Source organism: Coregonus lavaretus (assembly GCF_964263955.1).
Source record: "Coregonus lavaretus genome assembly, contig: HAP1_SCAFFOLD_606, whole genome shotgun sequence".
In the NCBI taxonomy this organism is placed as follows: Eukaryota; Metazoa; Chordata; class Actinopteri; order Salmoniformes; family Salmonidae; genus Coregonus; species Coregonus lavaretus.
Window position 1 is genome coordinate 42,821 of NW_028165111.1, and position 26,396 is coordinate 69,216.

The following is a 26,396-nucleotide window of genomic DNA, read 5'->3' on the forward strand; positions in this document are numbered from 1 at the left end:
ATATTGTACAAGCCAGGTGTGCAAAGCTCTTAGACTTAGCCAGAAAGACTCACAGCTATAAACGCCGGCAAAGGTGATACTAACATGTATTGGCTCAGGGGGTTGAATACTTACAGTACCAGTCAAAGGTTGTAACACACCTACTCATTCCAGGGTTTTCTACATTGTAGAATAATAGTGAAGACATCAAAGCTATGAAATAACACATGGAATCATTTAGTAATCAAAAAAGTGTTAAACAAATCAAAATATATATGTATATTTTTTTTAATTCTTCCAAGTGGCCACTCTTTGCCTTGATGACAGCTTTGCACACTCTTGGCATTCATGGAAAATAGTAAAAAATAAAGAAAAACGCTGGAATGAGTAGGTGTGGCCATACTTTTGACTGGTACTGTATGTAAATTAGATTTCTGTATTTCATTTTCAATACATTTCCCTGAATTTCTAAAAACATGTTTTCACTGTCATTATGGGGTATTGTGTGTGTGTGTGTGTGTGTGTGTGTGTGTAGGGGGGTGAGATTTTGATTTAATACATTTAGAATTCAGGCTGTAAAATGATGGTACTTAGCACTGGGATTCAGGGATATCTCTCACGGTGCGAGTTCTACAGTATCTGACAAACAAACTCCTACACTCTCTCTCTCTGTGTGGGTTAGTGGTGTATAGTTCAGGGGGTGATGTGCGAACCGTTGTGCTCTGAAGAGGTGTCTGCCCGGTAGACAAGTCATGCCAGCAGTGTAGTCAGTGCCTGGGAATGTCAGCCTCAGCCTGCCTCTGTTATTCTATCTGCGTCTCAAATGGCATCCTATTCCCTTTTACGCTACCCTTTGACAATGCGCTCTGGTGAAAAGTAGTGCACTATATAGGGAATAGGGTGCCGTTTTGAGACGCACGCTGTCATTGGACAGGAATTCAGCAGCGCTGCTGGTGACGGGGCTGGCCTGTCAGTTAGGACTATGTCACGCTGGTCTGCCGAGCGTGGACAGACTGATAATGCTGCCATTGACTGGGCCTTAGCCCTCCCCCTCTCTTCCCCTCTCTCTTCACCGTGCGTGCCATGCATATAAAAGGTATTTTACACCCAGCTGTGGCTTACCAGCTGTTTAAATGGGGAGAAGGAGGCAGATATAATTGTTTGGGTTGGAGGGAGGGGGTGGGCTATGCCATGTCATGTATGTTACCGGCTGGTGTTTTTGAACGCGCGTTAGCTACTTTTTTTTTTATCTTTTAGAAGGGTTTGGTCGGGGGATTCCATCTTTGTTTGCTAGAATGTTCTTTAATCATTCACAACATCTCAGCTCTCGTCTCACAACAATCTACTCTTCATTCATACCTTCTGACTGACTGCTTCGCAACATCACAGCTGGAATGATAATGGCCAGCTCTCTCATTCCCAACATTTCTGTGTCTCGCTCTCTCTTTGTCTTGCTCTCTGTGTCTCGCTCTCTCTCTCTGTGTCTCGTTCTCTCTCTCTGTCTCTCTCTCTTTGTCTCGAATCTCTCTCTGTGTCTCGCAATCTCTCTCTGTGTCTCGCTCTCTCTCTCTGTGTCTCGCTCTCTCTCTGTGTCTCGCTCTCTCTCTGTGTCTCGCTCTCTCTCTGTGTCTCGCTCTCTGTGTCTCTCTCTCTGTGTCTCGCTCTCTCTCTGTGTCTCGCTCTCTCTCTGTGTCTCGCTCTCTCTGTGTCTCGCTCTCTCTCTCTCTGTGTCTCTCTCTCTCTCTCTGTGTGTCTCTCTCTCTCTCTCTCTGTGTCTCTCTCTCTCTCTCTCTGTGTCTCGCTCTCTCTGTGTGTCTCGCTCTCTCTCTCTGTCTCGCTCTCTCTGTGTGTCTCGCTCGCTCTCTCTGTGTGTCTCGCTCGCTCTCTCTGTGTGTCTCGCTCGCTCTCTCTGTGTGTCTCGCTCGCTCTCTCTGTGTGTCTCGCTCGCTCTCTCTGTGTGTCTCGCTCGCTCTCTCTGTGTGTCTCGCTCGCTCTCTCTGTGTGTCTCGCTCGCTCTCTGTGTGTCTCGCTCGCTCTCTCTGTGTGTCTCGCTCGCTCTCTCTGTGTGTCTCGCTCGCTCTCTCTGTGTGTCTCGCTCGCTCTCTCTGTGTGTCTCGCTCGCTCTCTCTGTGTGTCTCGCTCGCTCTCTCTGTGTGTCTCGCTCGCTCTCTCTGTGTGTCTCGCTCGCTCTCTCTGTGTGTCTCGCTCGCTCTCTCTGTGTGTCTCGCTCGCTCTCTCTGTGTCTCGCTCGCTCTCTCTGTGTGTCTCGCTCGCTCTCTCTGTGTGTCTCGCTCGCTCTCTCTGTGTGTCTCGCTCGCTCTCTCTGTGTGTCTCGCTCGCTCTCTCTGTGTGTCTCGCTCGCTCTCTCTGTGTGTCTCGCTCGCTCTCTCTGTGTGTCTCGCTCGCTCTCTCTGTGCGTCTCGCTCGCTCTCTCTGTGCGTCTCGCTCGCTCTCTCTGTGCGTCTCGCTCGCTCTCTCTGTGCGTCTCGCTCGCTCTCTCTGTGTCTCGCTCGCTCTCTCTCTGTGTCTCGCTCGCTCTCTCTGTGTGTCTCGCTCGCTCTCTCTGTGTGTCTCGCTCGCTCTCTCTGTGTGTCTCGCTCGCTCGCTCTCTCTGTGTGTCTCGCTCGCTCGCTCTCTCTGTGTGTCTCGCTCGCTCGCTCTCTCTGTGTGTCTCGCTCGCTCGCTCTCTCTCTCTGTGTCTCGCTCTCTCTCTCTCTCTCTGTGTGTCTCGCTCGCTCTCTCTCTCTCTCTGTGTCTCGCTCGCTCTCTCTCTCTCTCTGTGTCTCGCTCGCTCTCTCTCTCTCTCTCTCTGTGTCTCGCTCGCTCTCTCTCTCTCTCTGTGTCTCGCTCGCTCTCTCTCTCTCTCTGTGTCTCGCTCGCTCTCTCTGTCTCGCTCGCTCTCTCTGTGTCTCGCTCGCTCTCTGTGTCTCTCTCTCTCTGTGTCTCTCTCTCGCTCGCTCGCTCTCTCTCTCGCTCGCTCTCTCTCTGTGTCTCGCTCGCTCTCTCTCTGTGTCGCTCGCTCTCGCGCTCTGTGTCTCGCTCTCTCTCTCGCTCTGTCTCGCTCTCTCTCTCGCTCTCTGTGTCTCGAGCTCGCTCTGTTTCCCCCTCTCTCGCTCTGTTTCCCCCTCTCTCGCTCTGTTTCCCCCTCTCTCGCTCTGTTTCCCCCTCTCTCGCTCTGTTTCCCCCTCTCTCGCTCTGTTTCCCCCTCTCTCGCTCTGTTTCCCCCTCTCTCGCTCTGTTTCCCCCTCTCTCGCTCTGTTTCCCCCTCTCTCGCTCTGTTTCCCCCTCTCTCGCTCTGACGGCTTACGGTTGTCCAGGATTTTTTTAATATTCGGGGGCAATCCCTACTGGGGACTGATTGTGTGGCCACCGTGTCTGTCCCAAATGGGGCACCACATTCAGTATATAGTGCACTGCTTTTTCACCTGGTCTCAGGCCTATATTGGTTATAGGGTGCCATTTGGGACGAACACAGACTCCTGGAGCAGCTTTTCAGGGAGTCACATTTTTCCAAAACCATTTGAGAGTGAAATATTTCTAGGCAGAAAGCAGTGTACCGTTGGGCTTATACGAGGGCAGCGAGAGGGGAAACGTTTCACTGAAGACTGGGTCTGACCCAAGCATTTTTAGCAGCCGTTATTGCAGTTAAGTAGTTTTAACATTTTACAGAATCCTATATAATTAATTTCCTCTCCACTAAATTTTTTTGATGTCTCTGCTCTCGCAGACAAATTATGTATTTATAACAGAGTGTTATAGGCTGGTCCTGAGGGGAATTGAGGAGACACAGTCTGTTGCCGGTTCCTACAAAGTAGAGTCTGTATGCGTGTGGACCTCAAGACAGGCTAGGTCTTTTCCTAGCACTGACCAGAAGTAAGAGTTTATTACATTTCTTTAGCCAGGATAGTCCACTCATTAACAATTGCCACTGTTTTTTCCAGGGAGTCCTGACATCCATAGAATGTCTTAAACACATTGTAGCGTTGCCACAATGCGTAATATTTTGCCACGAACGCTGCAGCAGATGCAAACTCCTTCCTCCGCTATGCTTTCGTCCGTGTGAGGCTACAATATGTGGCGTTTCCTGGGGAAGCTGTAGCCTATTGCATGTTTTGAGTCTGTTTATTAAAGAATGTGAAACTGGTCCAGTTATGGCCTAAAATAAATGTGTTCATATGGGCAGAATATTGTAGCCAAGGCCTATATACATTTGTTAATATGGTTATATTGAAGGCAAAAAAGAGCCTATACTATAGCTAGGCCTATATCTAGTTTATACGATGTATTTCCGTTTTATCTAGTTTTTACACCATCTAAGACCAAAAATTCACTATAAAACATGTATTTATCAACAAAAAAAGCTTAGCAAAATACAAAAAAAATTTGGCCAAAAATAAGTAGGCCTAAAACGTTTATTTCAAATGACCTCAAAATACAAGCGTAGGCTACATGACGATGCAGCGCCGTAAAAACACGTTTTACGAACAAATCGTCCAAGAATGTGCCTACTGTTCTGGTCTCATAATGATTTTGGACTCTTCGAACGCGTTGAAATTGATAGGTGTCATGAAGAGGTGTCCAAGTAGGCTAGGTGCTAATTTTTCTCGGATGGATTTTGGAGTGTTCACAACTGCAAAGCGTAGGCAACGCTCTTCAGACAATACTCCAGCCGTTGAGTCGTGGTGTACTACTCAACCAGTGACTTCAGATCCTTCTGTTGTTTGCGGTGTGGCAGAGTTTTTTTATTTTTTTTGTCATGCCGCTGTCGTTGCAATGCCTCGATGAACTTCCAAATGGTGGGGTGGGCGGCGCTAAGATTCACCGACGGTTTGATGCCTGCCCTCCACTCCGTTGTTGGTCTTCGCCCGAGTCTTTTGCAAGACATCGTAGCGGTTCCATAATTCAGAAGATAAGAGATCGACGCCAGATCAACCATGTTATTGGCCTTGGGCATAAGAATAACAAAGCAAGACTTACCTATGGGAAACATTGGCTTTCTTCTAATATGTCTGACCTTTCTTCCCATGTTGCCTGAAAGTATGTTCGGAGCTCCTCCAGTTGACGTTCTGGTCGCTGAAGGAACCGAACTGAAAGTATGTTCGGAGCTCCTCCAGTTGACGTTCTGGTCGCTGAAGGAACCGGGTATCCAGCATAACTTGGGGAGAACCCCTTCAGTGAACGTTATGCAACCTCTGCATTCGAAAGCATCGTATTCGGTGCACTTCCAGAAGAACCGATTTGCGGTCTGTCGTTCCCGTCTGTAGGCGTAACCTTCATGCGGCAGGATATTTTTTCGAAGCACAGAGAAGATACATTTGGGTTCCGTTGCTTGTTCTGACCTCCTAAGAATGAATGCTGAGGGTAGCAGCGCAATATATTTTCTTTGCAGAAAATTTGGTTTTATTAGCATATGAACGACTAGCAATTCGATTGTTGGACTTTCGAAGCCATCCATCCAACCCATTTATTCAGATCGGCAGTTGAGAGGATAGTTTTAAAAGGTAGTCAGTTGGGCCGAGTTATTGTTCATTAGTATACATTTGCATTGTCTTAAATCTCTTAAAATAGCCAATACTCCTCTTGTGCCTACTGAAATCTTAAAGGACAATTTTAGTAAAACCATTTTTTTTTACCATATCTATTTTTGATGTAAATGCCAGGTTATAGAACAGTTGACACCTTTTTTTAGTGATTACACATGTTATTTTTTTTTTTAAACTTACCCCAAACAGTAAATCACTTCCTTATCCTCGTTGTGAAAAAATTGGTGTAGTATGGGGGCCCTGAAAAACACGAGGCTCCAAAAACACCCAAATACGTCCTTTTTTGAAACGGCGAAGCTCTTGGTATAGTCTATTAGATGTTGTACTCATGAAATTGTGTCATTCCGAACTTTTATCCGCAACGTTATATTCCATTTTGTTGCATGTGTACAACATCTAAAGACCTGCATCACGATACTGAGAGCTTGGACACAGCCTGGACACAGCCCTTAGCCGTGGTATATTGGCCGTATACCACAAGCCCCCGAGGTGCCTTATTGCCAATGTTCACTCTAAGCTGCGCCCGTGCAGCAGCCCCCGGGATAAATACCAGCCCACAGAGAGAAGCACGAGATTGAACTTCACTCAACTTTCTAGAGCAGTGGTCACCAACTGGTCGATCTCCAATGCATTCCTAATCGATCGCCAAACGTTTCTGGAAAACACCAACGATAAAGACTTGTGTTCCTATTTTTTTGTTTTAATTCGTCTCGTGCTGTTGGTGGTTGGCGCACTCGATTCAGCTGCCCTGTGCACCGGATTGGCCAACTGTTGCCGTGTTGAACCATTTCATGTGTCTGAAGGTACAAACTCTGCCTTCCCGGTGGGCCCGGAGAGCAAATCAAGTGCACTATAGGCCTACCGCTGGCCAATCGGATGGCTCAGATGACCGTGTCTGCAGTAACGTAGCAGGCATAAAAGAAAGACACAGTAAAGTTGATACTGTGAGATTTCAAAACGTTTAAAACCATGACTAGAGAGAGAGACTGTCAAACGATTTCACCAAAGAGCTGCTGTTTTTATGAGCGAGTTCATGATTAACTTCTTACTCAGCCCTGTCAACACTTTGTATTCATCACTTTTATAAGCCATAAAAATGAGCGTTCTTCCTATTTCCACTCAGCACTACAACCAGCACCTCAGCAGTAATGAATGAGTAGGAAAGTGTATCTATAGGCTTGTGTTTATTATTAGGGGCTTTCTCTGTTCATAGGAGTAACATGAATTTGTGCATGGAGGCAGAAATAATGCGGTGCGACTTGAGTTACGTCATCAGCTGAAAGACTCTGTCCCTTTTTGGTCAGTGTCAGTGGAGGAAAGAGTCCCTTTTTGGTCAGTGTCAGTGGAGGAAAGAGTCCCTTTTTGGTCAGTGTCAGTGGAGGAAAGAGTCCCTTTTTGGTCAGTGTCAGTGGAGGAAAGAGTCCCTTTTTGGTCAGTGTCAGTGGAGGAAAGGGAGAGCGGAGTGACGAGGCTGACCCTCAGTCTGCTGAGACTGACCATCAGATGCACCATCAGCCCAGTATAAGAAAAAGCAAATGATTTAAATGTATGTTCACTCAGCTGTGCTTCAAAAGTAATACAACAACAGATCTATTACCGGTGTGATCATATAGCCTACCTCCAAATGTAAAAAAAAAAAAAAATGTATGGCCTGAACAACAATGCGTTCATTGGCAGAGCAATTCAAGCAAAGCCAATATGCGGTGGTAATGTACAGTGTGTTGTAAAGTATTCATCCCCCCTCATGGCGTTTTTCCTATTTTGTTGCATTACAACCTGTAATTTAAATGGATTTTTATTTGGATTTCATCTAATGGACATATACACAAAATAGTCCAAATTGGTGAAGTGAAATGAAAAAAATAACTTGTTAAAAAAAATTCTACAAAATAAATAACGGAAAAGTGGTGCGTGCATATGTATTCACCCCCTTTGCTATGAAGCCCCTAAAATAAGATCTGGTGCAACCAATTACCTTCAGAAGTCACATAATTAGTTAAATAAAGTCCACTTGTGTACAATCTCAGTGTCACATGATCTCAGTGTATATATACACCTGTTCTGAAAGGCAAGCAGCACCATGAAGACCAAGGAGCTCTCCAAACAGGTTAGGGACAAAGTTGTGGAGAAGTACAGATCATGGTTGGGTTATTTAAAAAATATCAGAAACTTTGAACATCCCACGGAGCACCATTTTTAAATCCATTATTAAAAAATTGAAAGAATATGGCACCACAACAAACCTGCCAAGAGAGGGCCGCCCACCAAAACTCATGGACCAGGCAAGGAGGGCATTAATCAGAGAGGCAACAAAGACACTAAAGATAACCCTGAAGGAGCTGCAAAGCTCCACAGCGGAGATTTGAGTATCTGTCCATAGGACCACTTTAAGCCGTACACTCCACAGAGCTGGGCTTTATGGAAGAGTGGCCAGAAAAAAGCCATAGCTTAAAGAAAAAAATAAGCAAACACGTTTGGTGTTCGCCAAAAGGCATGTGGGAGACTCCCCAAATATATGGAAGAAGGTACTCTGGTCAGATGAGACTAAAAATGAGCTTTTTGGCCATCAAGGAAAACGCTATGTCTGGCGCAAACCCAACACCTCTCATCACCCCGAGAACACCATCCCCACAGTGAAGCATGGTGGTGGCAGCATCATGCTGTGGGGATGTTTTTCATCAGCAGGGACTTGGAAACTGGTCAGAATTGAAGGAATGATGGAATGCGCTAAATACAGGGAAATTCTTGAGGGAAACCTGTTTCAGTCTTCCAGAGATTTGAGACTGGGACAGAGGTTAACCTTCCAGCAGGACAATGACCCTAAGCATACTGCTAAAGCAACACTCGAGTGGTTTAAGGGAAACATTTAAATGTCTTGGAATGGCCAAGTCAAAGCCCAGACCTCAATCCAATTGAGAATCTATGGTATGACTTAAAGATTGCTGTACACCAGCGGAACCCATCCAACTTGAAGGAGCTGGAGCAGTTTTGCCTTGAAGAATGGGCAAAAATCCCAGTGGCTAGATGTGCCAAGCTTATAGAGACATACCCCAAGAGACTTGCAGCTGTAATTGCTGCAAAAGGTGGCTCTACAAAGTATTGACTTTGGGGGGGTGAATAGTTATGCACGGTCATGTTTTCTTTTCTTTTTGTCATTTCTTGTTTGTTTCACAATAACAAATATTTTACATCTTTCGCAAGCCGCTGTATAACAAGACAAAGCACCACTAAGAGTTGACACAATACCTCTGGTCTAAGTTATGGCCCAGCAGCACAAACAAGCCAAAGACACACACTACTTTATTTATTATACCAGATGATGTAATACACTACTTTATTTATTATACCAGATGACGTAACACACTACTTTATTTATTATACCAGATGATGTAATACACTACTTTATTTATTATACCAGATGATGTAATACACTACTTTATTTATTATACCAGATGATGTAATACACTACTTTATTTATTATACCAGATGATGTAATACACTACTTTATTTATTATACCAGATGATGTAACACACTACTTTATTTATTATACCAGATGATGTAATACACTACTTTATTTATTATACCAGATGATGTAATACACTACTTTATTTATTATACCAGATGATGTAATACACTACTTTATTTATTATACCAGATGATGTAACACACTACTTTATTTATTATACCAGATGATGTAATACACTACTTTATTTATTATACCAGATGATGTAATACACTACTTTATTTATTATACCAGATGATGTAATACACTACTTTATTTATTATACCAGATGATGTAATACACTACTTTATTTATTATACCAGATGATGTAATACACTACTTTATTTATTATACCAGATGATGTAATACACTACTTTATTTATTATACCAGATGATGTAATACACTACTTTATTTATTATACCAGATGATGTAACACACTACTTTATTTATTATACCAGATGATGTAATACACTACTTTATTTATTATACCAGATGATGTAACACACTACTTTATTTATTATACCAGATGATGTAATACACTACTTTATTTATTATACCAGATGATGTAACACACTACTTTATTTATTATACCAGATGATGTAATACACTACTTTATTTATTATACCAGATGATGTAATACACTACTTTATTTATTATACCAGATGATGTAACACACTACTTTATTTATTATACCAGATGACGTAACACAACTTTTATTGTTACACTACAATAATTTCACAAACTGGTATTTTCCCACATTGGTTTAGCTTGACCATTTTTAACTCTAAGATGTCATTTAGTCCCTCCACTGACAAGCAGTGTGTTTGATGGTGTGGAAAGCAGTGTTTTCTGTCATGAAGGGCATAGTAGGCCAGGCTAATTCAGCTGTAACACACAGGACATGCCTGGCACATTAAGCAAACTGAGTGTCTGCTTGGCTGGTCTATAGAATAGTGTGAAGCTAGGAAGCTCATTTGTGTTCCCAGTTGACTGTGTTTTTTGTTAGTGGTAGGACATAACGTGGTGCTGGATGATTCAGACAGCCATCCTTTGTCATGGATTTGACCTCCTTTTTTAACTGGTTGTGTGTGTGGGTCGCTGGCAGAATCTGTGTTAAGTCGCTCGCTGTGCTTCTGTTTGAGGCCACTGCCTGTGTGCATTAGGCCTAGGTCACTGCCTGTGTGTGTGTGAGTTTGGACTTACCCTGCGTTTCTCTCCTCCCCTCTCAGGCCCTTCTCATCTCTCTTCTCCCCCCCTCTCTCCTGTTCTCTCCTCCCCTCCCAGGCCCTTCTCATCTCACTTCTCCCCCCCCTCTCTCCTGTTCTCTCCTCCCCTCTCAGGCCCTTCTCATCTCTCTTCTCCCCCCCCTCTCTCCTGTTCTCTCCTCCCATCTCAGGCCCTTCTCATCTCTCTTCTCCCCCCCCTCTCTCCTGTTCTCTCCTCCCCTCTCAGGCCCTTCTCATCTCTCTTCTCCCCCCCCTCTCTCCTGTTCTCTCCTCCCCTCTCAGGCCCTTCTCATCTCCCCCCCCCCCCCCTCGCTCCTGTTCTACTCTCCTCATCTCAACTATTATAATGCAATTAACTCTTAGCCTGCATCCCAACCAGCCTCTGCTCTGCTCTGAGGCCTTGGCTGTTATCAGGCCCTGCAGTACAGCAGTGGGCTATAGTGGATGCGCCCCAAATGACACCCTACATTGTGTACTACTTTTGGCCACGGCACATTAGTAATGCACTATATAGGAAGTCGGGTGCCATTTGGGACTCACTCAGAGGGCTAGGGGAGGGGAGTGGAATTTGATGATTAAAAAAATAAGTTGATGTTTCTCAATGTACTTCAATGTACACCATGAGCTGCAAAAAACACTCAATTTCTTAATTCAAAGACTCAATCATGGACACTCTTACTGACAGTTGTGGCTGCTTCGCGTGATGTATTGTTGTCTCTACCTTCTTACCCTTTGTGCTGTTGTCTGCCCAATAATGTTTTGTACCATGTTTTGTGTTGCTACCATGTTGTGTTGCTACCATGTTGTTGTCATGTTGTGTTGCTGCCATGTTGTGTTGTCATGTGTTGCTGCCAAGCTAGGTGGTTGTCTTAGGTCTCTCTTTATGTAGTGTTGTGGTGTCCCTCTTTATGTAGTGTTGTGGCGTCTCTCTTTATGTAGTGTTGTGGCGTCTCTCTTTATGTAGTGTTGTGGCGTCTCTCTTTATGTAGTGTTGTGGCGTCTCTCTTTATGTAGTGTTGTGGCGTCTCTCTTTATGTAGTGTTGTGGCGTCTCTCTTTATGTAGTGTTGTGGTGTCTCTTTATGTAGTGTTGTGGTGTCTCTCTTTATGTAGTGTTGTGGCGTCTCTCTTTATGTAGTGTTGTGGTGTCTCTCTTTATGTAGTGTTGTGGCGTCTCTCTTTATGTAGTGTTGTGGTGTCTCTCTATGTAGTGTTGTGGTGTCCCTCTTTATGTAGTGTTGTGGTGTCTCTCTTTATGTAGTGTTGTGGTGTCTCTTATGTAGTGTTGTGGCGTCTCTCTTTATGTAGTGTTGTGGTGTCCCTCTTTATGTAGTGTTGTGGTGTCTCTCTTTATGTAGTGTTGTGGTGTCTCTTTATGTAGTGTTGTGGTGTCTCTCTTTATGTAGTGTTGTGGCGTCTCTCTTTATGTAGTGTTGTGGCGTCTCTCTTTATGTAGTGTTGTGGCGTCTCTCTTTATGTAGTGTTGTGGCGTCTCTTATGTAGTGTTGTGGCGTCTCTTATGTAGTGTTGTGGTGTCTCTTATGTAGTGTTGTGGTGTCTCTTATGTAGTGTTGTGGCGTCTCTCTTTATGTAGTGTTGTGGTGTCTCTCTTTATGTAGTGTTGTGGCGTCTCTCTTTATGTAGTGTTGTGGCGTCTCTCTTTATGTAGTGTTGTGGCGTCTCTTTATGTAGTGTTGTGGCGTCTCTCTTTATGTAGTGTTGTGGCGTCTCTCTTTATGTAGTGTTGTGGCGTCTCTTATGTAGTGTTGTGGCGTCTCTCTTTATGTAGTGTTGTGGTGTCTATGTAGTGTTGTGGTGTCTCTTATGTAGTGTTGTGGTGTCTCTTATGTAGTGTTGTGGCGTCTCTTATGTAGTGTTGTGGCGTCTCTCTTTATGTAGTGTTGTGGCGTCTCTCTTTATGTAGTGTTGTGGCGTCTCTCTTTATGTAGTGTTGTGGCGTCTCTCTTATGTAGTGTTGTGGCGTCTCTTATGTAGTGTTGTGGCGTCTCTCTTTATGTAGTGTTGTGGCGTCTCTTATGTAGTGTTGTGGCGTCTCTTATGTAGTGTTGTGGCGTCTCTTATGTAGTGTTGTGGCGTCTCTTATGTAGTGTTGTGGCGTCTCTTATGTAGTGTTGTGGTGTCTCTTATGTAGTGTTGTGGCGTCTCTCTTTATGTAGTGTTGTGGCGTCTCTCTTTATGTAGTGTTGTGGCGTCTCTTATGTAGTGTTGTGGTGTCTCTCTTTATGTAGTGTTGTGGTGTCTCTTATGTAGTGTTGTGGTGTCTCTTATGTAGTGTTGTGGTGTCTCTTTATGTAGTGTTGTGGTGTCTCTTTATGTAGTGTTGTGGTGTCTCTTTATGTAGTGTTGTGGCGTCTCTCTTTATGTAGTGTTGTGGCGTCTCTCTTTATGTAGTGTTGTGGTGTCTCTTTATGTAGTGTTGTGGCGTCTCTTATGTAGTGTTGTGGTGTCTCTCTTTATGTAGTGTTGTGGTGTCTCTTATGTAGTGTTGTGGCGTCTCTTATGTAGTGTTGTGGTGTCTCTCTTTATGTAGTGTTGTGGCGTCTCTTATGTAGTGTTGTGGTGTCTCTTATGTAGTGTTGTGGTGTCTCTTTATGTAGTGTTGTGGTGTCTCTTTATGTAGTGTTGTGGTGTCTCTTTATGTAGTGTTGTGGCGTCTCTCTTTATGTAGTGTTGTGGCGTCTCTCTTTATGTAGTGTTGTGGTGTCTCTTTATGTAGTGTTGTGGTGTCTCTCTTGTCGTGATGTGTGTTTTTGTCCTATATATATTTATTTGTTTTCTAATCCCAGCCCCCGTCACCACAGGAGGCCTTTTGGTAGGCCGTCATTGTAAATAAGAATTTGTTCTTAACTGACTTGCCTAGTTAAATACAGGGAGAGAGGGAGAGTTTTCTGGGTCTGTTAAATAAAGGGAGAGTTTTCTGGGTCTGTTAAATGAAGGGAGAATTTTCTGGGTCTGTTAAATGAAGGGAGAGAGGGAGAGTTTTCTGGGTCTGTTAAATGAGTTGCAGCATGTCTACATTTGCCTACCACTGCCCACGGAGAAGCAGAGGGGTCATGGGTAATTTATTATACTTTTTAGTGGAAGAGACCAACGGGTGGATGGCTGGAGTAGGCCTGATACCAGCAAAAGCTAGCAATAGAGTATTTAGTTGTTATACTTATCAAAAAGCTATAAACCAACAGACTAGCTAAGCCAATTGGTAAATAGTTGAGCTGATTTAGATGAGATTATGCTGCCCCCCGTGCACCAGAGGCCTGCTCCAGGTCTTTCTTCATTGGTAGGGCACATAGCCTCCCCAAAATGTCTGTGTCAAAATGATGCATTGAAACAAATCAAGGCCAATTTTCAGTCTTAGTGCTAAAGGGCCTACCGCTCCGCCTGTGCAAAGGTAGATATGGGTGAAACGCTGCCAGCCAGGCACACAGCAGTTTATCCATGGATGAATATACAGACACTGACATATATACAACCTTAGTGAGAAGTAGTTAGACTGGCTGCTTTAAGAATACGTCATGAACTAGGCAGGCAGCCACACATCTGATGCCAATGGTCTGATTAAACAGCACACTGATTCACACACACACACACACACCATTTTGATGTCATGGATGGTCAGCCTGAGATTGGCTGAGTTTCCCCAGTTCCTATCCCTCAGATCTTAACCAAAACAAGTGGCGGGGTGCCTGTTTTGTTGTCTGAATCCCAGATTGCTTCTTTAACATGTGTATTCAGTATTTGTAGCCTGTGTGAATCAAATGCCAAACCCTGGTGTGACTAACACCGAGCTCCAACCCACTGAGCCAATGGAATAGCTTCTTCACTCTGCCCTGAGATGCTCTCTGCAGTTTATATGTTAATGAATGCATCGAATTAACATGAAATGTCAGCGCTCCTCTTTCTCCCCTCTCTCTCTGACAGGTTTACTCCGTGTGACCCCTAATGCGTCTTCACTGTAACAGGGCAGTGTGCTAAATGGCACCCTATTCCCTTTATAGTGCTCTACTGTTGACCAAGGCCCTGTGGGTTGTTCTGGCTCGGACAATGGTTACTTATATAGGGAATAGGGTGTCATTTGGGACGAACCCTTTAACATGTCTTAACTGTCAAATGTCTCTCTTTTCTCTCTCTCTCTCTTTCTCTCTCTCTCCGTCTCTCTCTCTTTCTCTCTCTTTCTCTCTCTCCGTCTCTCTCTTTCTCTCTTTCTCTCTTTCTCTCTTTCTCTCTTTCTGTCTCGCTCGCTCTCTCTGTCTCTGTCTCTGTCTCTGTCTCTGTCTCTGTCTCTGTCTCTGTCTCTGTCTCTGTCTCTGTCTCTGTCTCTGTCTCTGTCTCTGTCTCTCTGTCTCTGTCTGTCTCTCTCTGTATCTGTCTGTCTCTGTCTGTCTCTCTCAGGTGAATCCATGAAGCAGGCATCAGGAGAGTTTGCAGAGGACCCGTGTTCCTCGGTCAAGAGGGGTAACATGGTCCGCGCCGCCAGGGCCCTCCTCTCTGCTGTCACTCACCTGCTGGTGCTGGCCGACATGTCTGACGTCTACAAGCTGCTGCTGCAACTCAAACTGGTGAGACACACACACACACACACACACACACACACACACACACACACACACACACACACACACACACACAGACACACACACACACACACACACACACACACACACACACACACACACACACACACACACACAGAGTAACGCACACACACACAGACACACACAGAGTAACGCACACACACACAGACACACACACACACACACACACACACACACAGACACACACACAGACACACACACACACACACACACACACACACACACACACACACACACACACACACACACACACACACACACACACACACACACACACACACACACACACACACACACACACACACACAGACACACACACACACACACAGACACACACACACACACACACACACACACACACACACACACACACACACACAGACACACACACACACACACACACACACACACACACACACACACACACACACACACACACACACACACACACACACAGACACACACACACACAGACACACACACACACACACACACACACACACACACAGACACACACACACACACACACACACACACACACACACACACACACACACACACACACACACACACACACACACAGACACACACACACACACACACACACACACACACACACACACACACACACACACACACACACACAGACACACACACACACACACACACACACAGACACACACACACACACACACAGACACACACACACACACACAGACACACACACACACACACAGACACACACACACACACACACACACACAGACACACACACACACACACACACACACACAGACACACACGGAGTAACGCCCACATGGAGAGAGACACACACACACACACACACACACACACACACACACACACACACACACACACACACACACACACACACACACACACACACACACACGGAGTAACGCCCACATGGAGAGAGACGCACACATAGATGCACACGGTGAGAGACTGAACCATTGTTAACTTGCAGCTCAGTCTTCATCTCTCTGGCTTGGAGTTCCATCTCGAGGTAGCTGGTCATGCACCTTGCACTGTAGACAGGATGGAGGAGCCAATATGACTGAACTTCCATATAGCTGAAGGAAAACTATTTAGCTAGCTTATGAACAACTTAAATGTTCAATTCTTTATTCCTTCGCGAAAGAAAGAAATATAAATCATGACCTTTTTAAAATAAGGTTTTAAAAGAAAGCAACACAAGTCTAGTTATTCAGCCATTTTTGTAGGTAAATAGTTTGCTTGACTCAAACTTCCGTTCTGGTGTCTTCGCTAAAGGCCTACATTTCAAACAAGGTCTTCTGTGTTTGTCGATCTCTTCACCTGTACTTCAGTTGTTTATTGCTTTGAAAATGTAACTAAATCCTGACCTTAAACAAGGAGGCCACACACCTCCAGTCAACCGAGACGACCTTGCTGTTTATCATCTATCACAGCCTTAGTCCCAAATGGCTTCCCATTCTCTATTTAGTACACTACTTTTGACCAGGGCCTATAGGGGAATAGGGTGCCATTTGGGATGCGGACTTCAGAACACTATCTCTGTCAGTGAGTAACCTGTTCTGATGTAATTACACCGACACAGCCAGACGGTGAGGTCTTTGTGTCAAACAACGTCAACAATGAAGTGGAGTCACTTTTTTTTACAGCCAGGTTCTAAAATGGCCGACATCTGTCATTCTTCAAGCTCAGACAGGACAGCAGGTTGAAAAGGAAATGACTAGGGCCTCTATGGACTTCCGGGTGTAGATCTAGGATCTGTTTTGCCTTTTTAAAATCATAATATTATATGGTCAGCTAGATCTGCACTCATACTCTGAGGCCGCTACAGACATGCTATGATTAACTTGTGAAACCAAGCAGAAAGAGATTTGCTAGAAAAGCACTAGGTTCTACTCTTGATGTTAGAAAGCCTCCACAGCTATGTGTGATATGGCCTCGTGGGCTCGGCCCCACCCTGTGTTCTAGTTGGTTATTTTAAAAACGTTCCCATACTGGCTCTTAACATTGAGTTTTTCCACTTTACCTTATCTTATCATGGCTCTGTTTATAGCCCACCACTTCACTGGGTTAGTGCCTTCCAGATATTTGCACTGTGTCCCAAATGGCAACGCGTTCCCTATGTAGTGCCTATTCCACATGGGCCCTGGTCAAAATAAGTGCACTATATAGGGAATAGGGTGCCGTTTAAGACACATCCGGACTGAGGCAGTGCTCTTGCTGTAACTGAGGCTCTGAGCTCTTCTCTCGGGTAGCAGCGAAGTCAGAGACACTGGCCACCCTGTGGCGTCGTGTTGGTGTCCGAGAGAGACGAGGCCCTGGCACGCTCTAGACACTGGCCACCCTGTGGCGTCGTGTTGGTGTCCGAGAGAGACGAGGCCCTGGCACGCTCTGGACACTGGCCACCCTGTGGGGTCGTGTTGGTGTCCGAGAGAGACGAGGCCCTGGCACGCTCTGGACACTGGCCACCCTGTGGCGTCGTGTTGGTGTCCGAGAGAGACGAGGCCCTGGTGGCGTCGTGTTGGTGTTGCCAGCCTGCCAGCCAACTGCAGGAGACTGAGATGATGGCTCTTTCTGCATTCCAGATAGTGTGTGGCCCAAATGGCACCCTATTCCCTATGAAGTGCACTACTTTTGACCACGACCCATAGGGAATAGGGTACCATTTGGGCCTCAATAATATAGACTACAGCTAGCCTAGCCTCTGGCCTCAATAATATAGACTACAGCTAGCCTCTGGCCTCAATAATATAGACTACAGCTAGCCTCTGGCCTCAATAATATAGACTACAGCTAGCCTCTGGCCTCAATAATATAGACTACAGCTAGCCTCTGGCCTCAATAATATAGACTACAGCTAGCCTCTGGCCTCAATAATATAGACTACAGCTAGCCTCTGGCCTCAATAATATAGACTACAGCTAGCCTCTGGCCTCAATAATATAGACTACAGCTAGCCTCTGGCCTCAATAATATAGACTACAGCTAGCCTCTGGTCTCAATAATATAGACTACAGCTAGCCTCTGGCCTCAATAATATAGACTACAGCTAGCCTCTGGCCTCAATAATATAGACTACAGCTACCCTCTGGCCTCAATAATATAGACTACAGCTAGCCTAGCCTCTGGCCTCAATAATATAGACTACAGCTAGCCTCTGGCCTCAATAATATAGACTACAGCTAGCCTCTGGCCTCAATAATATAGACTACAGCTAGCCTCTGGTCTCAATAATATAGACTACAGCTAGCCTCTGGTCTCAATAATATAGACTACAGCTAGCCTCTGGTCTCAATAATATAGACTACAGCTAGCCTAGCCTCTGGCCTCAATAATATAGACTACAGCTAGCCTCTGGCCTCAATAATATAGACTACAGCTAGCCTCTGGCCTCAATAATATAGACTACAGCTAGCCTCTGGCCTCAATAATATAGACTACAGCTAGCCTAGCCTCTGGCCTCAATAATATAGACTACAGCTAGCCTCTGGCCTCAATAATATAGACTACAGCTAGCCTAGCCTCTGGCCTCAATAATATAGACTACAGCTAGCCTCTGGCCTCAATAATATAGACTACAGCTAGCCTCTGGCCTCAATAATATAGACTACAGCTAGCCTCTGGCCTCAATAATATAGACTACAGCTAGCCTAGCCTCTGGCCTCAATAATATAGACTACAGCTAGCCTCTGGCCTCAATAATATAGACTACAGCTAGCCTCTGGCCTCAATAATATAGACTACAGCTAGCCTCTGGCCTCAATAATATAGACTACAGCTAGCCTCTGGCCTCAATAATATAGACTACAGCTAGCCTAGCCTCTGGCCTCAATAATATAGACTACAGCTAGCCTCTGGCCTCAATAATATAGACTACAGCTAGCCTAGCCTCTGGCCTCAATAATATAGACTACAGCTAGCCTCTGGCCTCAATAATATAGACTACAGCTAGCCTCTGGTCTCAATAATATAGACTACAGCTAGCCTCTGGCCTCAATAATATAGACTACAGCTAGCCTCTGGCCTCAATAATATAGACTACAGCTAGCCTCTGGCCTCAATAATATAGACTACAGCTAGCCTCTGGCCTCAATAATATAGACTACAGCTAGCCTCTGGCCTCAATAATATAGACTACAGCTAGCCTCTGGCCTCAATAATATAGACTACAGCTAGCCTCTGGCCTCAATAATATAGACTACAGCTAGCCTAGCCTCTGGCCTCAATAATATAGACTACAGCTAGCCTAGCCTCTGGCCTCAATAATATAGACTACAGCTAGCCTCTGGCCTCAATAATATAGACTACAGCTAGCCTCTGGCCTCAATAATATAGACTACAGCTAGCCTCTGGCCTCAATAATATAGACTACAGCTAGCCTCTGGCCTCAATAATATAGACTACAGCTAGCCTCTGGCCTCAATAATATAGACTACAGCTAGCCTCTGGCCTCAATAATATAGACTACAGCTAGCCTCTGGCCTCAATAATATAGACTACAGCTAGCCTCTAGCCTCTAATATAGACTACAGCTAGCCCATTTTTTATATTTATCAATTCTCACAGTGGATGGCTGAATATGTCCGAGCCTTTTAGACATGAGTTTATTGATGGGATTTCAGTTCTCAACCTGGGTTTGGCTACAGCCGAGTCCCAAATGGCACCCTATTCCCTACATAGTGCACTAATGTTGACCAGAGCCCATAGGAGAGGGACCCGGCCTAGAGCTACTGTATAAGGCCACAGCGCCTCTCTCTCGCTCTAAAAGGAAAGCAAGCTATCACATGTTGTTAACATGTGGCCTAGACTCGTACAGAAGGGCAGGCAATTCACCAGCTGTGCTCTCTAGGCAGAGGAACACGGAATACTACCCGGGAACTACAGATAAAAAAAACACCTTTTTGTTTTGGATACATGATCTGGCACATGGTGAAGTAAAGACTCAATGTGCTACATCCCAAATTGCACCCTATTATTTATGTAGTACACTATATAGGGAATAGGGTGCCGTTTGTGACTGATAACAATTGACTGACTACAGGAGGAGTAAGTTGATATGTAACTTTCTATTACTAAAGGGTTTAGGGTTAGATACATACTAACCCCTTTCTATTCTTCTTCCTCTCAATTCCCTCCATAAATGTACATGGGCGTTCCTTTTTTCCTTTGCAATATTAACAAAGCCCAACCTTGAACGCTAGGTAGACTACTGTAAACATGTGCATTTTACGCTGATATAGCTAGTGTACTTTTTATGGTAAAGTTTTTCTGTTGTAGCAGCTATTGAATCATTTAGCATATACTGCAGTCTAGGCCCTGGTCTTTAATGGACTGTTGAGTGGAGGGGAGGCATGTTGACTGTGTTGGCAGCTCACGGAAAGAACAGCTTTCCCAGCACAGATTTGTTCCGAGTCCAAAATGGTACCCTTTTCCATATAGTGCGATACTTTTGAACAGAGCCCTAAGGGCCTAGAGTGCACAAACCTATGGGTCCTGGTCAAAGTAGTGCACTATATAGGGGATAGGGTGCCATTTTATTCCAGAACCCTGTATGTGAAATGCAGGCTAGGATCTGTATATAAGGAGCTGAATGACTTGTGTGAGCATTGAACATGAATGTTGATCCTGCTGTTCTCCAGAGTACATTTCAATTGTGCCGTTCAAAACCTGCTGCTGACATGATCAAATAATGAGAGAATTGGTTTCTCTTCGTCCTTCCAGCTCTATCTCTCTCAGCACTCGTCCTTCCAGCTCTATCTCTCTCGGCACTCGTCCTTCCAGCTCTATCTCTCTCAGCACTCGTCCTTCCAGCTCTATCTCTCTCGGCACTCGTCCTTCCAGCTCTATCTCTCTCAGCACTCGTCCTTCCAGCTCTATCTCTCTCAGCACTCGTCCTTCCAGCTCTATCTCTCTCGGCACTCGTCCTTCCAGCTCTATCTCTCTCAGCACTCGTCCTTCCAGCTCTATCTCTCTCGGCACTCGTCCTTCCAGCTCTATCTCTCTCGGCACTCGTCCTTCCAGCTCTATCTCTCTCGGCACTCGTCCTTCCAGTTCTATCTCTCTCGGCGCTCGTCCTTCCAGCTCTATCTCTCTCGGCGCTCGTCCTTCCAGCTCTATCTCTCTCGGCGCTCGTCCTTCCAGCTCTATCTCTCTCGGCGCTCGTCCTTCCAGCTCTATCTCTCTCGGCGCTCGTCCTTCCAGCTCTATCTCTCTCGGCGCTCGTCCTTCCAGCTCTATCTCTCTCGGCGCTCGTCCTTCCAGCTCTATCTCTCTCGGCGCTCGTCCTTCCAGCTCTATCTCTCTCGGCACTCGTCCTTCCAGCTCTATCTCTCTCGGCGCTCGTCCTTCCAGCTCTATCTCTCTCTCAGCACTCAGAAATTCTCCTATTGCTGATATGTGTGAATGTTTGAATATATTCAACATTTCACATGCCAGAGATGAAGGATTATTTGAGGGGGGAGGGGGGCATTTCCTGCAATCTAGAGCAAAAAATACTCAAGGGTGTGGTGCCTGGCCTTAAATGATGACCAATAAAGTAAATCAATAATTAAATATCAACCTTCTTTTTTCATAGTGGTGCAGCCAGTCCACAAGGTAACGCAGCACCCCTCCTTATATTATTTGGGGAGAATCCTGCCTATGTTCCTATCTAAACCAGGTGTGTTCCTCTGTAACCCCTCTAGGTGGAGGAGAACCTGGTGAAGGTCCGAAACGCTGGAACAGAGCAGGACCTGGGCATCCAGTACAAGGCCCTGAAACCAGAAGTGGACAAACTCAACATGATGGCTGCCAAGAGACAGCAGGTATGTACTGGACTGTCTGATGGGGAGGAGAGGGGCAGGGAGGAAGGTTGGGGTGTGAGATGGCTGCCAAGAGACAGCAGTCAGGTCCGTACCCTGGGAGGTTTCTGGGTTGGAGAGGGGGAGAGGATGACCGTTGGGGTAGGTGAAGGGACGGGGGAGAGGGAGCGTGGGTGTTAAGGAAGGTGGGGGATTGAGAGGGATGGTGAGAGGACGGAGATGGTGTGACACAGGGTGGAGAGATGTAGCGAGGGAGTGGGAGACGAGAGGGAGAGCAGCATCGGAGAGAGATGTTATTAGGTTGCTTAGCTACTGAGGCCCTGTTTCCACTACGAGAGATGGAGTCTGAGCAGCGGAGTGGCTTAGCTGCCGAGACCCTGTTTCCACTACGAGAGATGGAGTCTGAGCAGCGGAGTGGCTTAGCTGCTGAGGCCCTGTTTCCACTACGAGAGATGGAGTCTGAGCAGCGGAGTGGCTTAGCTGCCGAGGCCCTGTTTCCACTACGAGAGATGGAGTCTGAGCAGCGGAGTGGCTTAGCTGCTGAGGCCCTGTTTCCACTACGAGAGATGGAGTCTGAGCAGCGGAGTGGCTTAGCTGCCGAGGCCCTGTTTCCACTACGAGAGATGGAGTCTGAGCAGCGGAGTGGCTTAGCTGCCGAGGCCCTGTTTCCACTACGACAGATGGAGTCTGAGGAGCGGAGTGGCTTAGCTGCCGAGGCCCTGTTTCCACTACGAGAGATGGAGTCTGAGCAGCGGAGTGGCTTAGCTGCCGAGGCCCTGTTTCCACTACGAGAGATGGAGTCTGAGGAGCGGAGTGGCTTAGCTACTGAGGCCCTGTTTCCACTACGACAGATGGAGTCTGAGCAGCGGAGTGGCTTAGCTGCCGAGACCCTGTTTCCACTACGAGAGATGGAGTCTGAGCAGCGGAGGAGTCTGAGCAGCGGAGTGGCTTAGCTACTGAGGCCCTGTTTCCACTACGAGAGATGGAGTCTGAGCAGCGGAGTGGCTTAGCTACTGAGGCCCTGTTTCCACTACGAGAGATGGAGTCTGAGCAGCGGAGTGGCTTAGCTACTGAGGCCCTGTTTCCACTACGAGAGATGGAGTCTGAGCAGCGGAGTGGCTTAGCTGCTGAGGCCCTGTTTCCACTACGAGAGATGGAGTCTGAGCAGCGGAGTGGCCAAAGAGATTTCTACTTTTCCCTTCACATTACTGCCTTGCCTTTCGCTGTGGCTGGCAACGCGACGTTCTTGGTCCGCAGCTCAGATTTACTGTAAATATCACAGTACCCACTAGCCAAGCTATTTAACAATCCGAAAAACTTTTACACTAAAAACATATTACAATATTGAATAATGCAACCAAACCATATTACACTCTTAAATAATGCAACGATCCACAAGCAGACAAAGGGTTTATTTTATTGTCCGTACGTATTAAATTAGCTGACAATACACAGCAAAACTACTGCTAGCTAACAACCATGCTTCATGATCAGGCAACGTTAGCATAATCAATCATTTAATGTTTACCCCTCCCATACGAATATAAAAGTACAATAACGTTATCATTAGTGTCGTGAATATTATAATATAGGCTACACGGCTAGGTGTAACGTTAGCTAGCTAAACAAAATAATTTCTGCTTCCTCACATAAACGTGCTGGCTAGCTGAATGTTTAGCTGAACCATAGCTAGATATGACCTCTTAGGTTTACACTAGCTACCGTGTTAGTCACCTTCGAATAAACCAGGCTTAATTTCGTCAATATGGAAGTCATTGAGGTAAAAGCAAATTGCGATTTCAAAATGTTGATAATTCCCTGTGGAATGGCTTCTTGACCGGACCTCGTGGCTTCCCTGTGGAGTGGCTTCTTGCCTGGACCTCGTGGCTTCTTGCCTGGACCTCGTGGCTTCTTGCCTGGACCTCGTGGCTTCTTGCCTGGACCTCGTGGCTAAGTGCAGTCAAGTAAAAAATAAAAGCACAGATTTAAAGCTACAGAGAACATGTCAGAATGTAACCGGCTGTTACTACAATTACAGGTAAAAACTCAAAACCACTCCAAAATAAGGAAAATGTCTGTAAATTTCAGCTGTTTTCAAAAAACATTGCTATGCTATTACAACATTTTTACAGTAAGAGTGTTGTGCTTAGAGGGGGAGTGTTGTGCTTAGAGGGGGAGTGTTGTGCTTAGAGGGGGAGTGTTGTGCTTAGAGGGGGAGTGTTGTGCTTAGAGGGGGAGTGTTGTGCTTAGAGGGGGAGTGTTGTGCTTAGAGGGGGGAGTGTTGTGCTTAGAGGGGGAGTGTTGTGCTTAGAGGGGGAGTGTTGTGCTTAGAGGGGGAGTGTTGTGCTTAGAGGGGGAGTGTTGTGCTTAGAGGGGGAGTGTTGTGCTTAGAGGGGGAGTGTTGTGCTTAGAGGGGGAGTGTTGTGCTTAGAGGGGGAGTGTTGTGCTTAGAGGGGGAGTGTTGTGCTTAGAGGGGGAGTGTGGTGCTTAGAGGGGGAGTGTGGTGCTTAGAGGGGGAGTGTTGTGCTTAGAGGGGGAGTGTTGTGCTTAGAGGGGGAGTGTGGTGCTTAGAGGGGGAGTGTTGTGCTTAGAGGGGGAGTGTTGTGCTTAGAGGGGGAGTGTGGTGCTTAGAGGGGGAGTGTTGTGCTTAGAGGGGGAGTGTTGTGCTTAGAGGGGGAGTGTTGTGCTTAGAGGGGGAGTGTTGTGCTTAGAGGGGGAGTGTTGTGCTTAGAGGGGGAGTGTGGTGCTTAGAGGGGGAGTGTTGTGCTTAGAGGGGGAGTGTTGGCTCCGAGACCATTCTGTTGACACTGCTTAGAGGGGGAGTGTGGTGCTTAGAGGGGGAGTGTGGTGCTTAGAGGGGGAGTGTGGTGCTTAGAGGGGGAGTGTGGTGCTTAGAGGGGGAGTGTTGTGCTTAGAGGGGGAGTGTTGTGCTTAGAGGGGGAGTGTGGTGCTTAGAGGGGGAGTGTTGTGCTTAGAGGGGGAGTGTTGTGCTTAGAGGGGGAGTGTTGTGCTTAGAGGGGGAGTGTTGTGCTTAGAGGGGGAGTGTTGTGCTTAGAGGGGGAGTGTTGTGCTTAGAGGGGGAGTGTTGTGCTTAGAGGGGGAGTGTTGTGCTTAGAGGGGGAGTGTTGTGCTTAGAGGGGGAGTGTTGTGCTTAGAGGGGGAGTGTTGTGCTTAGAGGGGGAGTGTTGTGCTTAGATGGGGGAGTGTTGTGCTTAGATGGGGGAGTGTTGTGCTTAGACGGGGGAGTGTTGTGCTTAGAGGGGGAGTGTTGTGCTTAGATGGGGGAGTGTTGTGCTTAGATGGGGGAGTGTTGTGCTTAGATGGGGGAGTGTTGTGCTTAGACGGGGGAGTGTTGTGCTCTTCCTCCGGAGGTAACGTTCCAGACGTGACAAGTTTACATGGCAGTATATGTGTAGCAGAGGGAATGGGTCTCCGTCATGTAATGGGATGAGTGACGTCACTAGGCTGTGCAGGCAGGCAGGCAGGCAGGCAGGCAGGCAGGCAGGCAGGCAGGCAGGCAGGCAGGCAGGCAGGCAGGCAGGCAGGCAGGCAGGCAGGCAGGCAGGCAGGCAGGCAGGCAGGCAGGCAGGCAGGCAGGCAGGCAGGCAGGCAGGCAGGCAGGCAGGCAGGCAGGCAGGCAGGCAGGCAGGCAGGCAGGCAGGCAGGCAGGCAGGCAGGCAGGCAGGCAGGCAGGCAGGCAGGCAGGCAGGCAGGCAGGCAGGCAGGCAGGCAGGCAGGCAGGCAGGCAGGCAGGCAGGCAGGCAGGCAGGCAGGCAGGCAGGCAGGCAGGCAGGCAGGCAGGCAGGCAGGCAGGCAGGCAGGCAGGCAGGCAGGCAGGCAGGCAGGCAGGCAGGCAGGCAGGCAGGCAGGCAGGCAGGCAGGCAGGCAGGCAGGCAGGCAGGCAGGCAGGCAGGCAGGCAGGCAGGCAGGCAGGCAGGCAGGCAGGCAGGCAGGCAGGCAGGCAGGCAGGCAGGCAGGCAGGCAGGCAGGCAGGCAGGCAGGCAGGCAGGCAGGCAGGCAGGCAGGCAGGCAGGCAGGCAGGCAGGCAGGCAGGCAGGCAGGCAGGCAGGCAGGCAGGCAGGCAGGCAGGCAGGCAGGCAGGCAGGCAGGCAGGCAGGCAGGCAGGCAGGCAGGCAGGCAGGCAGGCAGGCAGGCAGGCAGGCAGGCAGGCAGGCAGGCAGGCAGGCAGGCAGGCAGGCAGGCAGGCAGGCAGGCAGGCAGGCAGGCAGGCAGGCAGGCAGGCAGGCAGGCAGGCAGGCAGGCAGGCAGGCAGGCAGGCAGGCAGGCAGGCAGGCAGGCAGGCAGGCAGGCAGGCAGGCAGGCAGGCAGGCAGGCAGGCAGGCAGGCAGGCATAAACTTGAGATCCACAAATCTGTATGCGATTCCTCCTGCTGTGTGAACACGGCCGTACGCTCGTGTGTGAGGCGGAGACCGATGGTGATTTCCTTTGTGTCAACGGCTTCCTTTTCCAAGCCTTTCAGTTTATTCTGCCTAATCCATGGCTGCATTTTAAATGCACCCTATTCCCTATATAGTGCACTTTTGACTAGTGCCTGTAGGGCCTATAGTGCCCTATATAGGGAATAGGGTGTAATTTGGGAGGCAGCGGTCTGTGCTGTCTCTCCCTTCTATAAAAAAACATAACGCTGGGAGCCAGTAGCACAGAGCTGTACGGAGCTGTACGGCAGGGCCATGCATTAGGGCTGTACGGCAGGGC

At 47.2% G+C, this 26,396-nt stretch overlaps 1 protein-coding gene across 1 annotated transcript in view; it reads left to right on the forward strand.

The window, feature by feature from the left end:
- Positions 1-26,396, forward strand: part of LOC311116262 (catenin alpha-1-like) — a 194,991-nt gene that overhangs the window by 16,118 nt on the left and 152,477 nt on the right. The window contains exons 4-5 of the mRNA XM_084191370.1: positions 14,662-14,828; positions 21,563-21,682. Of these exons, the coding sequence (XP_084047496.1) occupies positions 14,662-14,828; positions 21,563-21,682 (287 nt within the window). The remainder of the gene's footprint in view (positions 1-14,661; positions 14,829-21,562; positions 21,683-26,396) is intronic.